This window comes from Thermobia domestica, chromosome 8, assembly GCF_964235325.1.
Source record: "Thermobia domestica chromosome 8, izTheDome1.hap1.1, whole genome shotgun sequence".
In the NCBI taxonomy this organism is placed as follows: domain Eukaryota; kingdom Metazoa; phylum Arthropoda; class Insecta; order Zygentoma; family Lepismatidae; genus Thermobia; species Thermobia domestica.
In genome coordinates, this window is record NC_137461.1 from 291,332,981 (window position 1) to 291,351,744 (window position 18,764).

Here is an 18,764-nt window from a genome sequence, read left to right on the forward strand (position 1 = left end):
TATATCCCAGAGATTGGAGCTCTTAAAAGTAGCTGTAAGTAGCTGAGTTGATTTTGAGTTTAACGTTCATTTCAGTAGCGAGGCTATATGAGACGGGACCGACTGAGTAACGTGGAATCCGAACCACAAGAGGTCCCGCCGGGAATTGAACCCGGGTCTCCCACGCCAAAGGTGCGTACACTAACTGCTTAGCCACCGATTAGCTCTAGATCTAACTAGCAGTATTACAACCCACCGCCCCCCAGAAGTCCGCCCCTGTCAAGAGAAGGGGGTACAAGATTTCAATTTCATATCGTTTCAGGATTTTACACGTGTATATACAATATATATTTTTTAATATCTGATTCCAGAAGTGGGGAGAGGGTGAAAATGGAAATTCCGTTCATGTAATGGTAGATAGAATCGTGTTGGTTATTTTTTCCATGTCTTCCGGTTTCCTTCCACATTTTCATTACACCAATTATTTCATTTACTTTTGTTAATCATCAGTCCCTTTTACCTTAAAGAAGATAAATGACTTTATTTACTGCTCATGTCCTTACCTTGAAGACTGGTGTGTCTCTGACGTGCAGAAACATCTTTAGTAGTCAAACACTGTGCTCTTGCTGTGTGTTGACAGTTAATACACAAATAGTTTAATATATGTGAAGTAGATAAAATGAATAACCTTGGCTGTGACCCACTTCGAACACAGTCCATTTTACCCAATTAACTCTATTAACATTTTTCAATATTGCTAGTGTACAATATATGGCTTATTATAGTGCCACTGTGCTGCAATATTTATGTGTACGAGAGATACCTTCATGCTTTTTGACTCAAGTTGCAAACTGATTACCGCAAATGTCTTATGTTTGAGGAAGAGTTGGGAAGAGTACTAAAAGTGATCCAGAAAATATGTTTATTTTTGGTTGTACAAAAATGTCTAATAACGCAAACGTCCTGACACGATTTTGTAAAGAATAGAAAATTACACAGAAACATTCTAATCTCGTTATTTGAGTTTGTTCGTGTGTGTGTATTTGTGTGCGATAAAAATCGCAAGCACTACCTGATGGATCACAGTAAATTTTCGCTAGAATATAGAGGATCGAAAGTTAGCAAAAGAGTTTATAAATGGAGGTGATATTCCCAACGGAAGTGGTAGAAATACGAACCATTTCCGGTTTTATTATTTATCACTATAAAGCAAAAACGGTAATAGATAGCGAGTGACGTTTTCTTTTCTTTCCTTTTTTGCAATTGATTAAACATTGGAAAAATACATTTTACCTCGATCATTAACTCTTTCCTAAAACCGGAAGTGTCAGAAATCCGTAATTTCCGGTTTCAATATTCATTTATATATATCCAAAAAGGATAAAAGACAGAAAACGCTATTTTTTAAATGATTTTCCGTTTTAAGAATAGATGCCATATTTTCTCTTAACCCTGTACTCAATCCGAAAATGGCAGAAATCAACCACTTCCGGTTTCAACGTTGATCGCTATAGAGTAAAACAGTAATAGATAGCGAGAAGAGGGTTTTCTAAATCAAATTAACCATTCTACGAATGTATTTCAGCTGTACTCTAATCTCTGCACTAAAACCGGAAAACCGGCATCTACTGCCATTTCCGATTTTAATATTAATTGACAAATTGTCACGATATAGAAACCAAACTCCATTACATGGTGTACACGTGACACTGCTACTTGATTACTGTAAGACTGGGGAAAGTATGGTTGGGACAGTGATGCCAACCAGTAAAACAAAGTATCATATTTTTAACATTAATTTTTCGAATAAGGGTAAACGCAATTTTCGTCAAAATTTGCAGCACACGTGGGATTTTTCATTTATTTATTTCGTCGACGCCATTTAAAATCTCTATGAGCAGGAAATAGGCTGATGACGCTTAAATGAACGTTAAATCAGTACAAATTGTGAAATTTTGCTATTGGAAAGTGAATGTTTGTGTGAAAGTGATTTATACAGAAATTTGAGAATCTCAAAAAGCAAGGAACAAGGAACGTAAACTGTACTCTGGAGTTTTAGATAAAAAGAATGATGAACATAAGAAAGTAGAGTACCAAATAAGAAACATCAACTTCTAAAACATACCACACGGAATGTTTGAACTGGAGAATTAAATTTGTCTACTTTCTTTACGTTCAGTAGAACATTATAGTATAAAAGCTTGATAAAAATACTAAATTCTGACAAGAAAATATGTTTTTATTAACAGTTTCAATAGTCTTTTTATACAAGGTGGCTCAAAAGTAGATATACAGTACCGTACTAATGAGCCCATTGCATTTTATATCATTTTTTATTGTTATCCATCAGGCAAGGGCGCTGATCCTGGGGGGGCCGAGGGCCCCCAAAACTCATGTGGGCCCCGCATTTTATTTATAAATATACAATATTTTGCATAATTTGAGTGCAATTTGTCTTAAAATCCTCATATATATCTTCTGCATCTGAATGCTCCCCCTCCCAAATTTACAGAGAAATCGGTGCCCTTGCTATCAGGTAGACTTAGTTTCTTTATTATTTTTTCTCAATGTGTTTTAACTTACAGCTTAAACTCGGAAGAGCCTATGCATGCAAGGGCACCCATGTTGTAGTTTCCAAGGGGACAAGTATAAGCAACGTTTCAAATATAGTTTCAAATTTTGCTGTAACTAATGTAAAAATTCTATTTTTTCGATAATCCCAAGTACAATTTCCTCTTAGGGAGGCGAGTGCCCCACCTTGACCCCCTTGATGGACGCCCTTGTATTATTGTATGCTATACTTGATCAATGCAGAGGTGTATACCTACTTTTGGGCCACCCTGCATTAAGGGAAATACTTATTACTAATTTAAAAGATCTGAATTTACGAATAATTCACCCAAATATTGGAAAAGTAAATGACATACAGTAGCTTAAGTTTTCGTATTTTATAAATTTTTCAAACTTTTGTGATTACAGGAACGCGTGGGAAATTTAAGACCAGAATCAGAATTTATGCCTTTCAAGATAGAATTTTTGTGAAGTTCCAGATTGGCACCAGTAGTTTAGGATCTAGGGGCGCTTTTAAACAATACATCTTATCCTCTCACTGCTAATTAAAAAGTTCAAAATCCTAACCATTAAGAAAACTTGCTAAATGATGCTTGTATAAAATGCCTGAAAACCAAGGATATTATAAAATAGAGGATCTGCCTTTACAACAAAATCTTGAAGCCATACGTCACAGTTTCGCCACTCCTACTCTGCCCACTCCACTCAATAGGATCGCAATGTTTTGAGCCAACAATCATGGCGGAAACGAAAGTAGCCATTCCGATGATGTCGGAAACGGGAGTAACCAATCAAATGTGCCGATGTTCGGTTGTTTTTTTGGCTTCATTGAGTTAATGGGATCAAGATACATATCGGTAGATCCTCTATTTTATAACATCCTTGATAAAAACTAATCTTTTAATGAAATAAAATGAAGAAATATGACTAAAACGAAAAATATTCGATGCTCTTCCTAAGATTGAGGACTAAAGCGTTTTATGGATATTAGAAAAGTGATTCCCTATAATCCATTACAATCAATGGGATCCATGTTTGATGCCATATGCCTATCACATATTCATAATTAGAGATAATATAATGGTTTATAAGAGAAATGTTAATTAAAGATTAAATCTCGCCCGATCCTTTTAGTCTTCATCCTAGTTCTTCATTTTAGAGCACCAAATAATAATATTAATAATAATAATAATAATTTCTGATTTAGTGCATTTTTATAACTTGAAAGTTTTATTATTATTATTATTATTATTATTATTATTATTATTATTATTATTATTATTATTATTATTATTATTATTATTAGTAGTAGTAGTAGTAGTAGTAGTAGTAGTAGTAGTAGTAGTAGTAGTAGTAGTTGTTGTTGTTGTTGTTGTATTTACATTTCAAACTCTCTTGAATATCCTGTAAGCAACTTTATTACTCCCAACTTCCTGAAGTTGAAAATACTACAAGATTTCGGTGTGTGAACTTGTATGTTTTGTTTTCTAAAAATACACAAAACTCACAGCAGTTTATTAGAAATTTTTGCAACAGGATACATGTTGAGCGTTTAGTGCACAAAGCGTGTCAAGTTTACTTCTGGTCATTTTGAACACATTTCATTTTTAAGATCTTTCTCTGAAGCTCCTTAATGCTTGGAACGTTCCATACATCTACGTTCCACATTATCCATCCACAGTACGTACAAATGTTGTGGAAGGCAATAGTTCTTAGTTTTCTCTTAAAGGCGCTACACACACGGATCAGAGTAGAACAAAGAGAACTTGAAGAGGTCGATAGTTTCAAGTATCTGGGAAGTATTTTGACGAGAAACTCCTACTGCACCAAAGAGAGCAGGTCAAGAATTGCCTTAGCCAAAAAAGCATTTAACAAGAAAAGATCACTCTTAGCAAGCAGGCTCAATATTGGACTTCAGAAGAAGTTGGTCAAGTGCTATATATGGAGCATTGGACTGTATGGTTCAGACACTTGGACATTACAGAAGTAAGGGGAGAAATATTTAGAGAGCTTCGAAATGTGGTGTTGAAGTAAGATGGAGAAGATAAAATGGACGGAGAGCAATAAACGAAGATGTTTTGAAACGGATAGGAAAGAAGAGGACACGTCTAGCCACCATCCTTCGTAGGAAGGCCAATTGGATTGGACACATCTTACGAAGAAATTGTCTTCTTCACACCGCCATAGAAGGAAAGATGGAAGGGAAGCGAGGAATAGGAAGAAGAAGAACACAGCTGATCGATTATTTGAAAGATGGGAGAAAATATTGGGAGTTAAAAGAGGAAGCTGAAGATCGAGAAAAGTGGAAGAAACGTTTCCAGGCCAAAATCTAAAAATTGAAAATAAAAATAAAAAATCCTTATTAGTCCCAGGACCTGCCGAAAGGCAGAATAAATAATAATAATAATAATAATAATAATAATAATAATAATAATAATAATAATAATAATAATAATGGGTTTCGAACCAACACTAACTAGTCTGCTTTCTATTGGAATAAACTTAATTAAGTAACGTTGCCTACGCATATACGTAATTTAAATACATGCGTAACAACTTCACTTAATTTACAGTAAAACGTTAAATTGCGGTGAAAGAGGGCCAGTGGCTCAGTGGCGGAGCACTTACCTCTGGTACATGGAATCCCTGGTTCGATTCCCGACGAAATAAGTGTCTGGTGGACAACACTGAGTCTGTAGGATTTCTCGGGGTTCTTCCATTTCCTCCCACTTTCTTATTCCACCAATTTTTCCATCATCATTCACTTGCCTTAATCATCATCTTCCTTAGCATAAAGGGCATAATCGTGGGACGTTAAACTGGAATATTTCATTTCATTTTAAGCTGAGGTAAAAATTATGTGAATATTGTGTTGTCATCGTTTGTATGTATCTGTTCAAAATTTCAGATGTCTAGTTAGGATGGAAGTAAGTGAAATTTAAGATACAAGGCTTCACTCTAACAAATAAAGAGTAAAAAAATGTAACTTTACCTTATAGAATGTATTCAAAGAACCTGTAATTTGTAACAATATTTAATTATGTGAACAATTTATTATCGTTTTATTGTTGCAATTATCTTGATTGAATATGTGTACTTCTATCATAAGATATTGTACACATTTCTTTGTTATATTGTTGCATTTCTTTAATAATGTGCCAAAAAAAATTAATGTTTTCATAATACGAAATTTTACAAACATTCTGTGTCCACAATATTTCTAGTCAAAGCTTAACAACAGAAGAAAGTAAATCTAGCAAATCCTAAAACTTTACACTGATGAAAGGAGCAAAACAAAATGAAAAACAAATGCAAAATATTTGAATGAACATAAAATGGTAACATTAAATGAAATCGTATAATAGAATACATATATTCTTACAGTAGGAATACTTCTAGTTCTTTGCCTTTGAGCATGGTGCCCTGTACTGAGGCAACATTGCCTCTTAGAACTGCTATACTTATTCTTTGAATGAGGAAGGTGCTTCTGTCATCGCCAGATAACTTCAAATACATTTTCTTTACAACAATGTAATTTTTCTGTAGCAACAAATTGTCTCATACTCTGAATCAAACAGCGTATTCAGTTGTCAGAGCTTTATTTATTTATTTATTTATTAAAGTAAAAGTTTGACAACGGAATACACACTCTGATCACAAGGACAAGATATAGGAAATAACTATCAGATTAAACTACATTTTAAGGACATGGGTGATTTGGAATAACTATCTACGTCTCAGGAAGATAATTCCTCAAAAGAGGCTGAAATGAACCAAGGATTGACGTTTTACATGCGACAGTCTATTATATAGATAATATTTGTATTTTGAAGGACCAATCAAGAAGAGCAACAGCGAGCTTCTAAATCAGCAAATACAGCTCCAATTGCCTCAACGAGCGAGTCTTTCCTAGATCGAAATTTGAGTATGTATATCTACATTGGACTAATCGTAGCAACAGCAGTGGTAGCTATTGTACGATCTCTGGCATTCATCTTCATCTGCATGAGAGCTTCCACAGAACTACATGACAACATGTTCAACGGCATCACAAGAGCTCGCATGAGATTCTTTGATACTAATCCTTCAGGTGAGTCTCTTTCATCATTAAGTAATATATTTTCTTTGTCTCAATAATTCATAATTTGGAAAAAAAAGCATTTTATTTCCATGCTTAGTGCATAAGTGTAGCTGCAGAATGCACCTGTGCATACCATAGAAAAAAGATCATTTTTAAAATTCAATTGTCATGAATTGTAAAATTTTGTTAATTGTAACTCTTCTATTCATTGAAATAACTGATGTTTAACTTCAATATCTGGTTTTTAATACACTTTAAGCCAGGGCGCAAAATTTCTGGTCGCCAGGTCCACATTGGCGACTAGAAATTTAGAGCTGGTGACTAGTATTCAGTAGGAATAGTTTCTGCCTAAACGCACAAGGCTGCGCAGTTTCTGTTTCGCAAGAAAATAACACAGCCACACACACAAATAGATAAATAAAAGTTCTGTGAGCGGACCCCAGGTATGGATTCGATGTATTTTGTTACACCGAATCCAAATTTCGAAACCCCACAACGATCGATTGTGTCAATTGTTTATGGGAGAAAAACTTTAGGGATTGTGGATAGGGAGGAAATAAGTTTTTCACCCATAAAACAAAACTGACACGGTCAGTCTTCCTGGAGCTTCGAAATTTGGATCTAGTGTAATAAAATACATCGAATCCCTACCTGGTATCCGCTCACAGAACTCTTTTTTTAAGTAGCTCTTCTACGTCTATCCTCCCTATCCACAATCGCTAAAGCTTTTCGCCCATAAAAATAATTGACACAATCGATCGTCGTGGGGTTTCGAAATTTGGATTTTCTGTAACAAAATACATCGAATCCATTCGGTGCACAGAAGTTTTATTTAATTTATTTATTCTGTGTGTGGCTGTGTGAGAGGAAACACGGATGAGAGAAAACACGGAATGTGAAGTCTTATGGTAAGATATTTTTTTAACATATATATGAATTGTCCAATTCAAAATTGATTAGAGCTCCTGCGTGCCTTTGGCGTGGGAGACCCGGGTTCGATTCCCGGGGGGAGCTCGTGTGGTTCGGATTTCACGTTAATCAGTGGGTCTACGTCTCATATAGCCTCGCTGCTGAAAGAGACGTTAAACTCAAAAATCAACTGAACTCAAAATTGATTATCCTAAATCTAATTGTCTGGTTTTGAAATTTTATGTCCTGATGTAATCTCTTTCTTTGTCAAACTAAAGGCCGTTAAGGGACGAGAGACTCTCATAACTTGTACGTGAGAGATGCTGGCGACCATCAGTTTTGGATTGGCGAGTGGGTCTGACTCTGAAATTTTGCGCCCTGCTTTAAGCAAAATAAAATTAGCACGTGACAACAGAAGTAAATTCAGATTTCCCATTATCACGTGAGAACAGTAGTAAATTCAATTTTCCCATTATCACGTGAGAACAGTAGTGAATTCAGATTTCTCATTAGCGCGTGAGAACAGAAGTGAATTCAGATTTCCCACGGGAGGATTTCCAATACAAATAGGTTAAAGTAGTACTGCAAAATACTCGTAGTAACCCAAATTTGAGTACAAATGGTGCGAAAATTATTAACTGATTGACCAAGAGTAAGGCATTATGATGTGTTGTCAAATTAGGAATTGTAATTATTATTATTAAAACTAACGTATCATACTGTAATATTTTTTGTACAATGTGTTATCGTTTATTAGTTTCCATTCAAAAGTGCGCTAAGCAATGTTGGCGAAATATCAATTATTTAAATAATAGAGTTCAATTTTCCTATAGTTTGAAGAAATCTTAAGAGAATGTAATATTCAAAATCTGAGGACAGGTATACTACGAAAAAGATCAAAATAATTTAATAGTAAAGAAAAATTTCCATACGTTAAAACAAAAAAAAAAAAAAAAAAAAAGATACAAAATCTGCGAACCGTTTCAGACACTTCTCTCCTCTTCCTCGGTACATCTAAAAAAAAAATTTGTTGTTGCTGAATAGCCATCATCTATGAAGTTCTATACTTGTCCATCTTTTATAATAACAACGATAGGATAAGCTTGTATTTCGATAGTATACGATAGTAAGTTTTCCTAATTTATGAATAATGAAAAGTGCTTTTACGTGAATAATAAGCACCCAATAATGATGATCTTGGACTAACATTCCTTTAATTACCTTGAATTGAGAATTATTCAATAAACTGATTATATTGTAAATGTTCTGTACTGTGCAGGAGTAGGTAGAACTAGGTAGAGTAAATCAGAGTCCGAGATCGACTCCCACTACAAGTTTATTATAAAAATAACAACAGTATTTACAGAAATACTTCAATACAATTTTCTGTATTGTGAGGTAAAAGTTAGGTAGCCCAAGGACAAAATCTCTACACAGCTCCGGCCAAACTAGGTAAAGTGGAGTAAGAAGCTCCAATAATCCAGGCAACCAGTGAGGAGGTTAAAAGTCACAGAACCCCTTATCAGGATAAGCAGCTGAGGTTGGGATCCCGACAGAGCTCCGAAGCAAGCTAAGCCAAATAGAACGGAAGCCAAGAGTTTTGCAGCAGACTAGAGGCTTTGAGCTTCAGTTACTGCTAGTACTCCAGGCAAGCAAGAACAGGGGAGACCAATCGACGACTGGTGACTGTCCGCTGAATGCTCTCAAATATATAGGCACTCCTGACGGCGGTGGCGCTGCTGCTTCCATGTCGTCATGTGACTTGTAGGTGGTGCTGGTGGTCCTTGCTGTTTAATAATATCGACTCAAGAAGTACTTGCTGTTTAACCCTGCTACTACCGGAATTTTTTCAGTACAATAAATATCATTGGGGTCACTGGTGACCCCATTTCATTTATTGAAGAAACTCAGCTTTTTTGTTTATAAAACATTTAATGGTGCCCACTTTTACATTTTATCGTGTTTGTTTATGTTATTAACTTAGTTTTTCTGTTCACATAATATGCTTAATGTGTTTATAAATTGATAATCTATTGAAATTCTATAAATTAAGTACGAGTATGCACATAAGGAAACTTAATAATTTGGATGATAATTAGTAGTATAGCTGAATTTTCTAGTCTAATTCCCTATTTTAGACACATACTTCGATGCTAAAACAGCTCTCTAAATATTTGTTTACTGTGAAGTAAAGGTTTCTTGCTCAGCAAATTTTGATCTCCAAGAAACGTAAACAAATACTCACAAAAGAACTTGTATAAAATTATACTGTCATTTTTAGTCGCTGTCACATTTGAAAACAAACAATAGCTCAGTGTTGCTTACACACGTATGTCTTGCATGACAGACCGCTCACAGAAATGACAACGACCACGTTTTGATATTTATTGACTTCTGAAGATATACACGGAAACTCTGAACGCTGAAGTCGGTTTTGTGTAGTTAGAGACTTGGCTAGTTCAAAAATATTCTCGTTCTGTAATTACTTCTGCTGTCCCATTCAGGATTGTGTGAAAAAGAAATGCACGTTGAAAGCACTGAAGCTGATGACGGAGAGGGCAGCGTCCTTGAAATGACATTATCGTTCATCAATAGTAATGTTACCACCAGCTACATATGCATTCTGTAACGTACTTACACAAGCATCGAAAGCGTCTCTAATTTTAAATAATTTGTCCGGACTACCATTTTTGCGTCGTTGTTGAGTGTCATTGAACCGGAGAAATCGGGCTATCTGTGTAAATATGTTTCTCGACATTGATTTGTAGGAAATAGGTCGATCAACTTCTTTATTCCAGAAATGTGTAATACATTCATTGTGTGCTTTGAATACTTCCGCCAGTATAAGAAACAATATGAAACACTGAAGTTCACCCTTATCAACATACGCCCATTTTTGTCCATATGTAATAGAGCATTCCTTGTTTGTCCATTTCAAAATAGTTTCAAGACTATTGAGTTTCATCAAATGCTCGAAAGAAGGTTGAACCGTATCCACGTTCCTGATACTATGACGTGTAAGCCCTATTTCCAGTTTTGATAATATTGCGAGACGGAGTCTTATCCTGAGAAGTCCTTAAGGGATTACTATTGTAGGTTTCTTGTTCATTCTTCGACCTGAAAAGAAAATGGGAATTCATAGGATAAAAGAAAGGGAAAATTAACATTGCAGTAACATAAAATAACTAACACAAATCAATATCAAAAACAGAACAAAGATTGAAATATGTTTATCATCATAGTTGATCGTGCTCATTAGGAACAATTTTAGTGGATTATTCAGAAACACAACATTAAATAATGTGCCGCGGTGGTTCATTGGTAGCACCTTCAACTCTGGTGCCTGAGATTCCTGGTTCAATCCCAGCTCGCGCCAAGTGTAATTTGTGGTGAACAAACACAGTGTGCATGGGTTTTCTTGGGGTTCACCCGTTTCCTCCCACTTTTTCTATTAGCTGTTACATTTATTCTCATCATCGCCGTCACCTTTAGCCTAGCCGGAATATCCGTGGTCTCTTTTCCATTTCCTTTTTCTACAACATTGAATTAAGATAAGAAAAAGGAAGTAATGAAATAGGGAAACATATTATCAAATGAAAGAACAATTCTGAAATGTGTCTTTCATGAAACTTCGGAAAACTAATAAATCAGGACAAGAAATACAGCAGATATTGCAAGGCTACGATTTCAACTAGGAGCTAGTTCTCATTATTTTCAGGATCCCCGCTTTATCTAAAGGCTAGCACAATTACCTCCGACCCAGGTCCGGGTTCTATTTCCGGTAGGAGTACAGTTGAAGGAAAAACAATTGGTTCGGATTCCACTACACTCAATAGGCCTAAATCTCCTTTAGTCTCCACAGCATAACGAGGGACGCCAAACTCAAAACAAAGCATATCATTATTTTCGACTTTTATACTACATGATAGTATATCGGACTGTGTTTCACCATTTAGATAAAATACTAAAATCAATTGACAACAATGATTGACAAAAATAGAAATGCAACAAAAGTAAAAGTCCATTAGAATATACTTACTTGTAAGCGGCAGATATTGAAGTATCATTTTTGCTTCTATCAAGCATACACATATCTTTAGAGACTAGATGTGAATCTGAATCATATTCATCTATATCATTATAGTCCCAATTTTCATACATTTCACCATCGTCAGTAGATGAAACATCATCACTTGCACTATCTGACGAAAAGTCACAATCAATGATTTCTTCATTCAAAATTTTTGCTATGTCTTCGCAATATAGATTTTTTGATGCCATGGTGCTTCCCATACATTCGAGAAAACAATTGAAGAGGGACTTGTCAAGTTCCACCTTGAGTAATTAGTGGCATGTATCGGAAAAATACAAAAGTTATTAATAATTGCTGGGGTCCTATATGACCCCAATGATACTCAGTACAGGAAGTAGAGAGACTTGCGCGCACATACACACAAAAAATATCACAATGTACCAAAATGAAGTTCCTAAGGGAACATGAAAAACCAATGTTTTTCATTTTTTAATATAATATAGTACGCGAGTTATACACTGTTAAACTTAGGTTAGGATCATATAGGAAAGTTAATAATATCGAAGAATAGAAACTATAAACGAACTTGTTACTAGTCTGTAGAATTCAACTTTTTCGTATTTTCTGTTCCAGAATCCAGTATTTCAAAAAATGAACATTTGAAGATCAGATTAACAGTATCTTTAGCAGTATCGACCCTAGCCATATGAACTAAATACACGTTTCTGATTGTTTGGAATTATCTGTTGTTTCGCCCCCCGTAGCGCACATATTAATTGATGTTACACCAGCTGAGTCTGACGTAATGTCACGTGGTATTATCATGGGAGCAAAGGTGGAAAAAAACGAGTCCTGCGGGACTTCTAACCACCCTTCGCTCGCTGACGCTTGCTCAGCTATGTTTCGTAACGTAAGTAAATCACTTTTTTTTATTAATAATGTTGTGCTTGCAAAGTGGACTAATTACAACGTGACATTACGTCACGACCGAATAGTGCAACTTCAATATAAATTTAACTACATCCCAAGGAAGGCAAGGAAGCTTATGCCTACCTTTCTCCCTCCTGCTGCTTCCAGCACCTCCGTCCTCTCTAACTCCCTAATACCCCAACCCTCGCTTCGCGGGGATCCCACTTCTTGCTCTCCTATTGGTTTATAATGTCATTGTTTATAAGGGCTATCAGAAATCTCTTGTTAGATGGTGGAAAAAGCACAATTCATGCATTATATATTACGTACAAGGGAAAATGAGTATTATTTTCATCTTATTTTAACGATAAAAGTGTAATGAAATTTTTAAAAAAAATAAAAAAAACAACTTTATTTGGATTGGGTTTGAGCCTACACCAAAAGCGATTTTTATTACTAGCATGCTCTACTACGAGAACCGACAGCATCTGATGTTTGATTTGTTCTATATGTATGCTATGTGGCGAGAAACGAATAACTCCAACCAATCAGAACCGTATATTTAGCTCCTATGGCTAAGATCGAGCGTGATTTAAAATATATGCGCATCTTTACTAATAATAAATAAGCATTACATTGATCACTTAGTTATCAAAATAATTAGTTTACTAATTATCTTTAAATACATTATCCAACATTAGAATATTTTTGCAACACTTTTATGAAGTCTATATATGTCCGTGTACTTTTTGTGGTGTTTCACCCATAAAGGAAACTGATCTCGGAATAATAAAATTGTTGTATCGTCTCTTATTCATTTCGTTATTACTATTTTCTTTTATTCAAAAAGTTCTGTTTAAGCTTATTGTTATATTGTAGGAAGAATTTTGAACCGCTTCTCGAAAGATATCGGCGTAATTGATGAATACCTACCGCAAGTAATGATCTCCACTGTACAGGTGAGTGATCACTGATTTTGTTTTTCTAAACGGCATAAATGAATCTCAAAACTTTTATTTATAGATACTATACGATACATATTAAATATGATATTCTTACTTTGGGTCTACAACTTGGATCTTTGGTTGTTAAATAATTCCAGTTGCATCTTCTGCTTTCATGAGTAACTTATTAAAAAAAAAAAGCTATACTTGACCCATGTGATATCTTCCTACTTATGACAATATAACAGAAAATTGTGATCCCTCAACACTTCATCGGTATTTTAACTTTAAAATGTGACGTAACCAGTGGCGGAATGGGGCATAAAGGGCCCAGGTGTGGATTAATCATAGGGGCCCCTCTCTCTCCACACACACACACACACAGGGACCTTCTTGCCAAATGTGCGATGTTCCAGTAAATCTGACAGTTTCTGGGGGATTAGATCCCAACCACAGGCTCTGTTCCTTGGAACCCCGTGTATATGTGGTATCTCCACATCCCCCTTTCTTTGCCTCCCCTTCAATTTCTTGAAATTGTGTTCTGTCAAGATGGCTCAAATCTTTTGCTGAGGGGAGAACAAAATCTGCACAGCCGCCACTGATCAAAACAGTCAAATAATACCATTAATCGATTATCATCTCAAGGGACTTCTATTTTAGGAACTTTAGGAAGGGCCCCAGTTACTCTTCAGGGTCCCGTAATCAAGTGTTAAGTAACTTCCTACAGCTGTATTCAATATACCTAATGGCAGTTCTTCCCTTAGAGATTAATTTTTTTTTAAATAAAAATAGGCCATAAAAATTCGCTTGTGACAATGAAGTCCTGTGGTTATTGATGTAGTTATTTTTAGAAGAGCGTAGCCAGGCATTCGATAAATCAAATTATAAGGACACATGTGAGCATGATCGTACCCAAGCGGGCCCCTTCAACGAGGAAGGGTGCTCTCTTGGGCCCGATCAAGAGGGCCCAATCATATATATCTGTTCTCATAGAATTAGTTCTACTTCAATCATAATATATGAAAATTATTATTATTATTATTATTATTATTATTATTATTATTATTATTAATATTATTATTATTATTATTGGTTCAAGGGGCTCAGACGAGAATCCCCGCCTTCCGCCCGGGCCAGTCCCTTCTCGTGCGTGAGGAAAGTGACGAAAATCAGAAACTCTGTTGAATAAGCACCACTCAGCCATATATACACGATAAAATCTGTGAGTGATCACACAGATTCCAACATTCTTTTCAACGAAATTATTTTTCGAAGAAGTTATGTTAGATCAATTTCTCTAGGATAGTGCTTTAGGTAGGGACACATCACATGAGTGAGTGAAGTGTAGCAGTTTCTAAGAACTTACTGATGAAGGTAACAGTGATTGCTGAAATTATTTAAGAACCAAAATATAATACTCTAGGGAAAATGTTCCAAGATGGTAATAATTTATAGATCCCATTAAACTGAACAAAATTATATGAGTGTAAATCCTGATGCGTAGCTTTTGAGAAAATCGAAAAACAGGAATTCTGTAAATCTAAAAACGATATATGCTGTACGAAAACCACAATACCTATTAAGGTAAGACTGATACTGAACTATATTTTCATGAAGCTTTTCACGTGACAATAACAAGGTGATAGTACATTATTCGAGGGGCAGTTAAAATGTTCCCGGAATTCTGTTGTAGCTCTTTATTACTACTATGTAAGTACACATTTACTTAATCGACTTCAAAGTTAGCACTGTCGAACCACACACATACACAGTTGTTTCACCGCTCCTGTGACTGGTGGAAACACCGACGAAAGATCTCTTTTTGGTATCTTCGGAATTTCAGCCGTCGTGTTTGTTTTGATCTCTTCTATGTTTTAGAGGAGATCACATGGCCGAAATGAAATAGGGCCATTTTTAACTTTGCGAAGAGCCAAACATCCGATGGTGCTAAACTGTTTTTACGGCTATCAAAATTTCTGAATCAGATTTTCCCCAATTTTCACATGAACTTAACATCTGCGCGTTGCTAAATCTATGAAAGTGCACCAACTGATCACCACACACTCCTACGTTCAGCTATATTACTCGTACACTGCCTGTTATGACGTGTTCGTGCTTGTCAAATCCTTAATTAAGCAATCTAAGGACTATATTGTACGAGATTCATTGTGATTGCATCATAAATACCAAAACTACAACATTCCGGAAACTTTTCGTGTGCCCCTCGTAGGATTAATGAGATATAGCCAAAGTTATTATTAACTTTTAAATATTAAATTATGTTTAATTAAACATTTTCCAAAAATGAGACATACATCAGTTGATAGATGAGAACTAGCTGAACAAAATGAGACACTTGAGGGTAAATTCACATGAGTCTTTTTCGAGAAAAATTCATTTTTATTATGTTAAAACTATATCATTCGTTTTCAATAATAATTGATATTTTTACAGTATATACTTAAAAAAAAAAATACGCTGCTAGCTAGCGGATTGTGTCTGTTGTTATTTTTTTTTTTACAACGGTGACACATATTTCTAACAGTGAAACACATACTACTTACAATAATTTGTATTACAGTTTTGGCCATTCATCATTGTATTTAACAATGATAATGATAATATGTCTGATAAAGCCAGTACAACTCACAAGTTAAAATTAATAATTGGTTATTATTAACCCCCTTACGTTCCAGGTGTCATTTTGCTATGTGCATGCTCTAACACCAGGTTTTCATTTACTGTTAAAACTGTCTAGACCGTTATGTAGGGTATAGTTATTGTGCACGAATGAGGAGAGCATTCACATTTCTGATAGAAACAATTATTTGCATTGTGGAATATTTGCACTGATAAAGGGAAATTTTGATGTTATGAAGGGATTTTATGCTGCTTTAGGTTGACAACAGTGACCGGGGATCAAAGACTAACATTTTTCTTTCCTATTTTTCTTTTTTTTTTCTTTTTTTTTCCTTTCCGACTTCGGAGTTGCAAATTATTTATCGTCAAAAACACACATATCTGTTTCGTAATTGAATGCTCCTTAAGGCCAATCATCTACTGAGACAAAACCTTTTTTGTTTGTTTGTTTGTTTGTTTCTCAGTACGGTGCTGTAACCTAAAGGAGAATCGTCCCTTGCATCCATTAAAAAATTTACTCGCTCCCAGGATTAATCAACCCTTAATAAAGAAATCGTTTTCTTGCTATACTCACGGATGTCACTGGTATTTTGTGACTATTTTATGATATCTACCTGGATGTCACTGGAATGCAATGAGTTAATAGATAGCTTTGGCTAGATTTTTATTATTTATTGGATAAACTTACAAAGAGTTCTTTTTTAAAAATGAAATTATATGTTTGTAAATAATATGGGATCTCAAACATGAGATAAGGGGAAAAAATATTTGTCACGAAACGTAACACAACTAATTAATCCTGAAAGTTTCTTAGAGTTTATACATTACAGTTTCTTATTTATATGTATACCACAAGAAATGTATAATGTTGTTTGTTCTAGAACTAAGTTTGTACAAAAATTTGAGTGAAAAATTATGTTGAGTGAGTTCATCAAGCAACTTTTTATAAACTCCCAGAAGTCGTACCTAAATTAATTCCCCCCAAGTTGAGACTACCTAAATTGCATTTTCCTGTTCGAAAATGATTTAAAAAATTGTCTCGTATCAAGACAAAATTTTGTATGTGCAGTGTCTTGCCAACACCGAAACACCTTTACCTCCAAAGTGTATCCTTAATGAATTTTCCCAAACTGAATACCACCAAATTATCATTCATCTAGAGTGACTCTACTTCAAAAAAAGTCGTTATTCCGCTTTCACTCCGTAATTGCATTTTTTTTTTTTCAAAATTGCCCCTTTCTCAGGTCCTAAGTATCACAAATCACCATCACGGCAAGTAATATTAGTGTACAAAATTTGGGAACTATGAATTCAATAATTTAGCGGTTAATTATTTTTAAGAAAATGAAATGAAATCTTTAAGTTTTACGTCCCACGGTTATGCCGGTTAGGCTAAAGGAGATGGTAATTATTTTTAAGAAAATGAATTGACGTATGTTTATAATAATTTATATACGTATTCTTTTACTTACTACATTTAATATTAAATGCACCATTAATTATACTGTTTCAGTCGTCCCTGACATCTTCCTCAGCAAATCCGGGCAACTCACGTTTAACGCATCTCATTTTTCAGAATTTTCTCTTCAACTATATTCTTAATATGATACTGTAAATTCTTTGCACTAGAATCCTTTTTTTTTGGAAGTGTTATTTCTGAGAAAGACTTATGTGTAAGATTTTTGTAAAGACTTTTGTAATTTTGTATTGGCTTGCAGAAATTCTGCTCACTTCTAACAGGCACTTACCGTTACAACCTTTAATCAGCGTTAACCGTTGAACTTCAATGATTACACAATACTTTAAGTTATTGTAATATTGTTCAAAACATAGAAACGTTTCCATTAAATAGTAAATCTATAACAACTTATTATGAAGTAGAAATGCAAAGAATTAACAAAATAGTGCAAGAGGAAATTCTGAGAAGTTAGATTGGTGAGAATCCTGGATCTGCTGAGGAATGTGCCAAGGAACATCGAAACAGTACATTTAATCATAAACGCACTAAATAAAATTGTACGTTTACACATTTCACGGTTAGTGGATCCCAAGAAACATCTCCGCTCAGCTCAGTATAGTAGTGTAAAACTTTTCATTAGATGATCTATTATCTTCTTATATAAATTCTTAATAACAATCCATTCAAATTATTTTCCATTGTTTCAGATTGGTCTCACTTTAATCGGAATATTTGCAGTTGTTGTGATCGTTAACTACTGGCTTCTAATCCCAACTATGTTCTTAGCCTTCATATTTCCTCTCAGAACCATTTACGTTTCTACTTCTAGGAATATCAAACGGCTGGAAGGCATAAGTGAGTACTATTCCATAGGTATTTGATTCGTTTGTGGATATTAATCATACATGAATACTCTATTTATTAAGAATTGACAAGATCCAAAGTAATATTTTCCATTATACTAGCTTTGCTTTTAACACTCTAAAATCTGATGTAAACTCCTCGCTAAGCAAAACAATAAGTTTATTGTAAAAAATAATAACATGTAACAATTTTGCCAACTATCCACTTTGGCTTCATCAGACACTATCTACGGTATATTATGATAGTGTCTGATGAAGACAACGTAGATAGTTGGCAACACTGTTACATGTTATTATTTTTTACATTAAACTTATTGTTTTGCTCAGTGAATAGTTTAAATCAGATTTAAGATCCGAAGATATGCAAGAATTTTCA

At 34.8% G+C, this 18,764-nt stretch overlaps 1 protein-coding gene across 1 annotated transcript in view; it reads left to right on the forward strand.

Moving 5' to 3' along the window:
• LOC145693712 (putative multidrug resistance-associated protein lethal(2)03659) overlaps positions 1 to 18,764 on the forward strand; it is a 217,401-nt gene that overhangs the window by 144,372 nt on the left and 54,265 nt on the right. Inside the window, exons 15-17 of the mRNA XM_081769997.1 lie at positions 6,384 to 6,640; positions 13,362 to 13,441; positions 18,233 to 18,380. Of these exons, the coding sequence (XP_081626123.1) occupies positions 6,384 to 6,640; positions 13,362 to 13,441; positions 18,233 to 18,380 (485 nt within the window). The remainder of the gene's footprint in view (positions 1 to 6,383; positions 6,641 to 13,361; positions 13,442 to 18,232; positions 18,381 to 18,764) is intronic.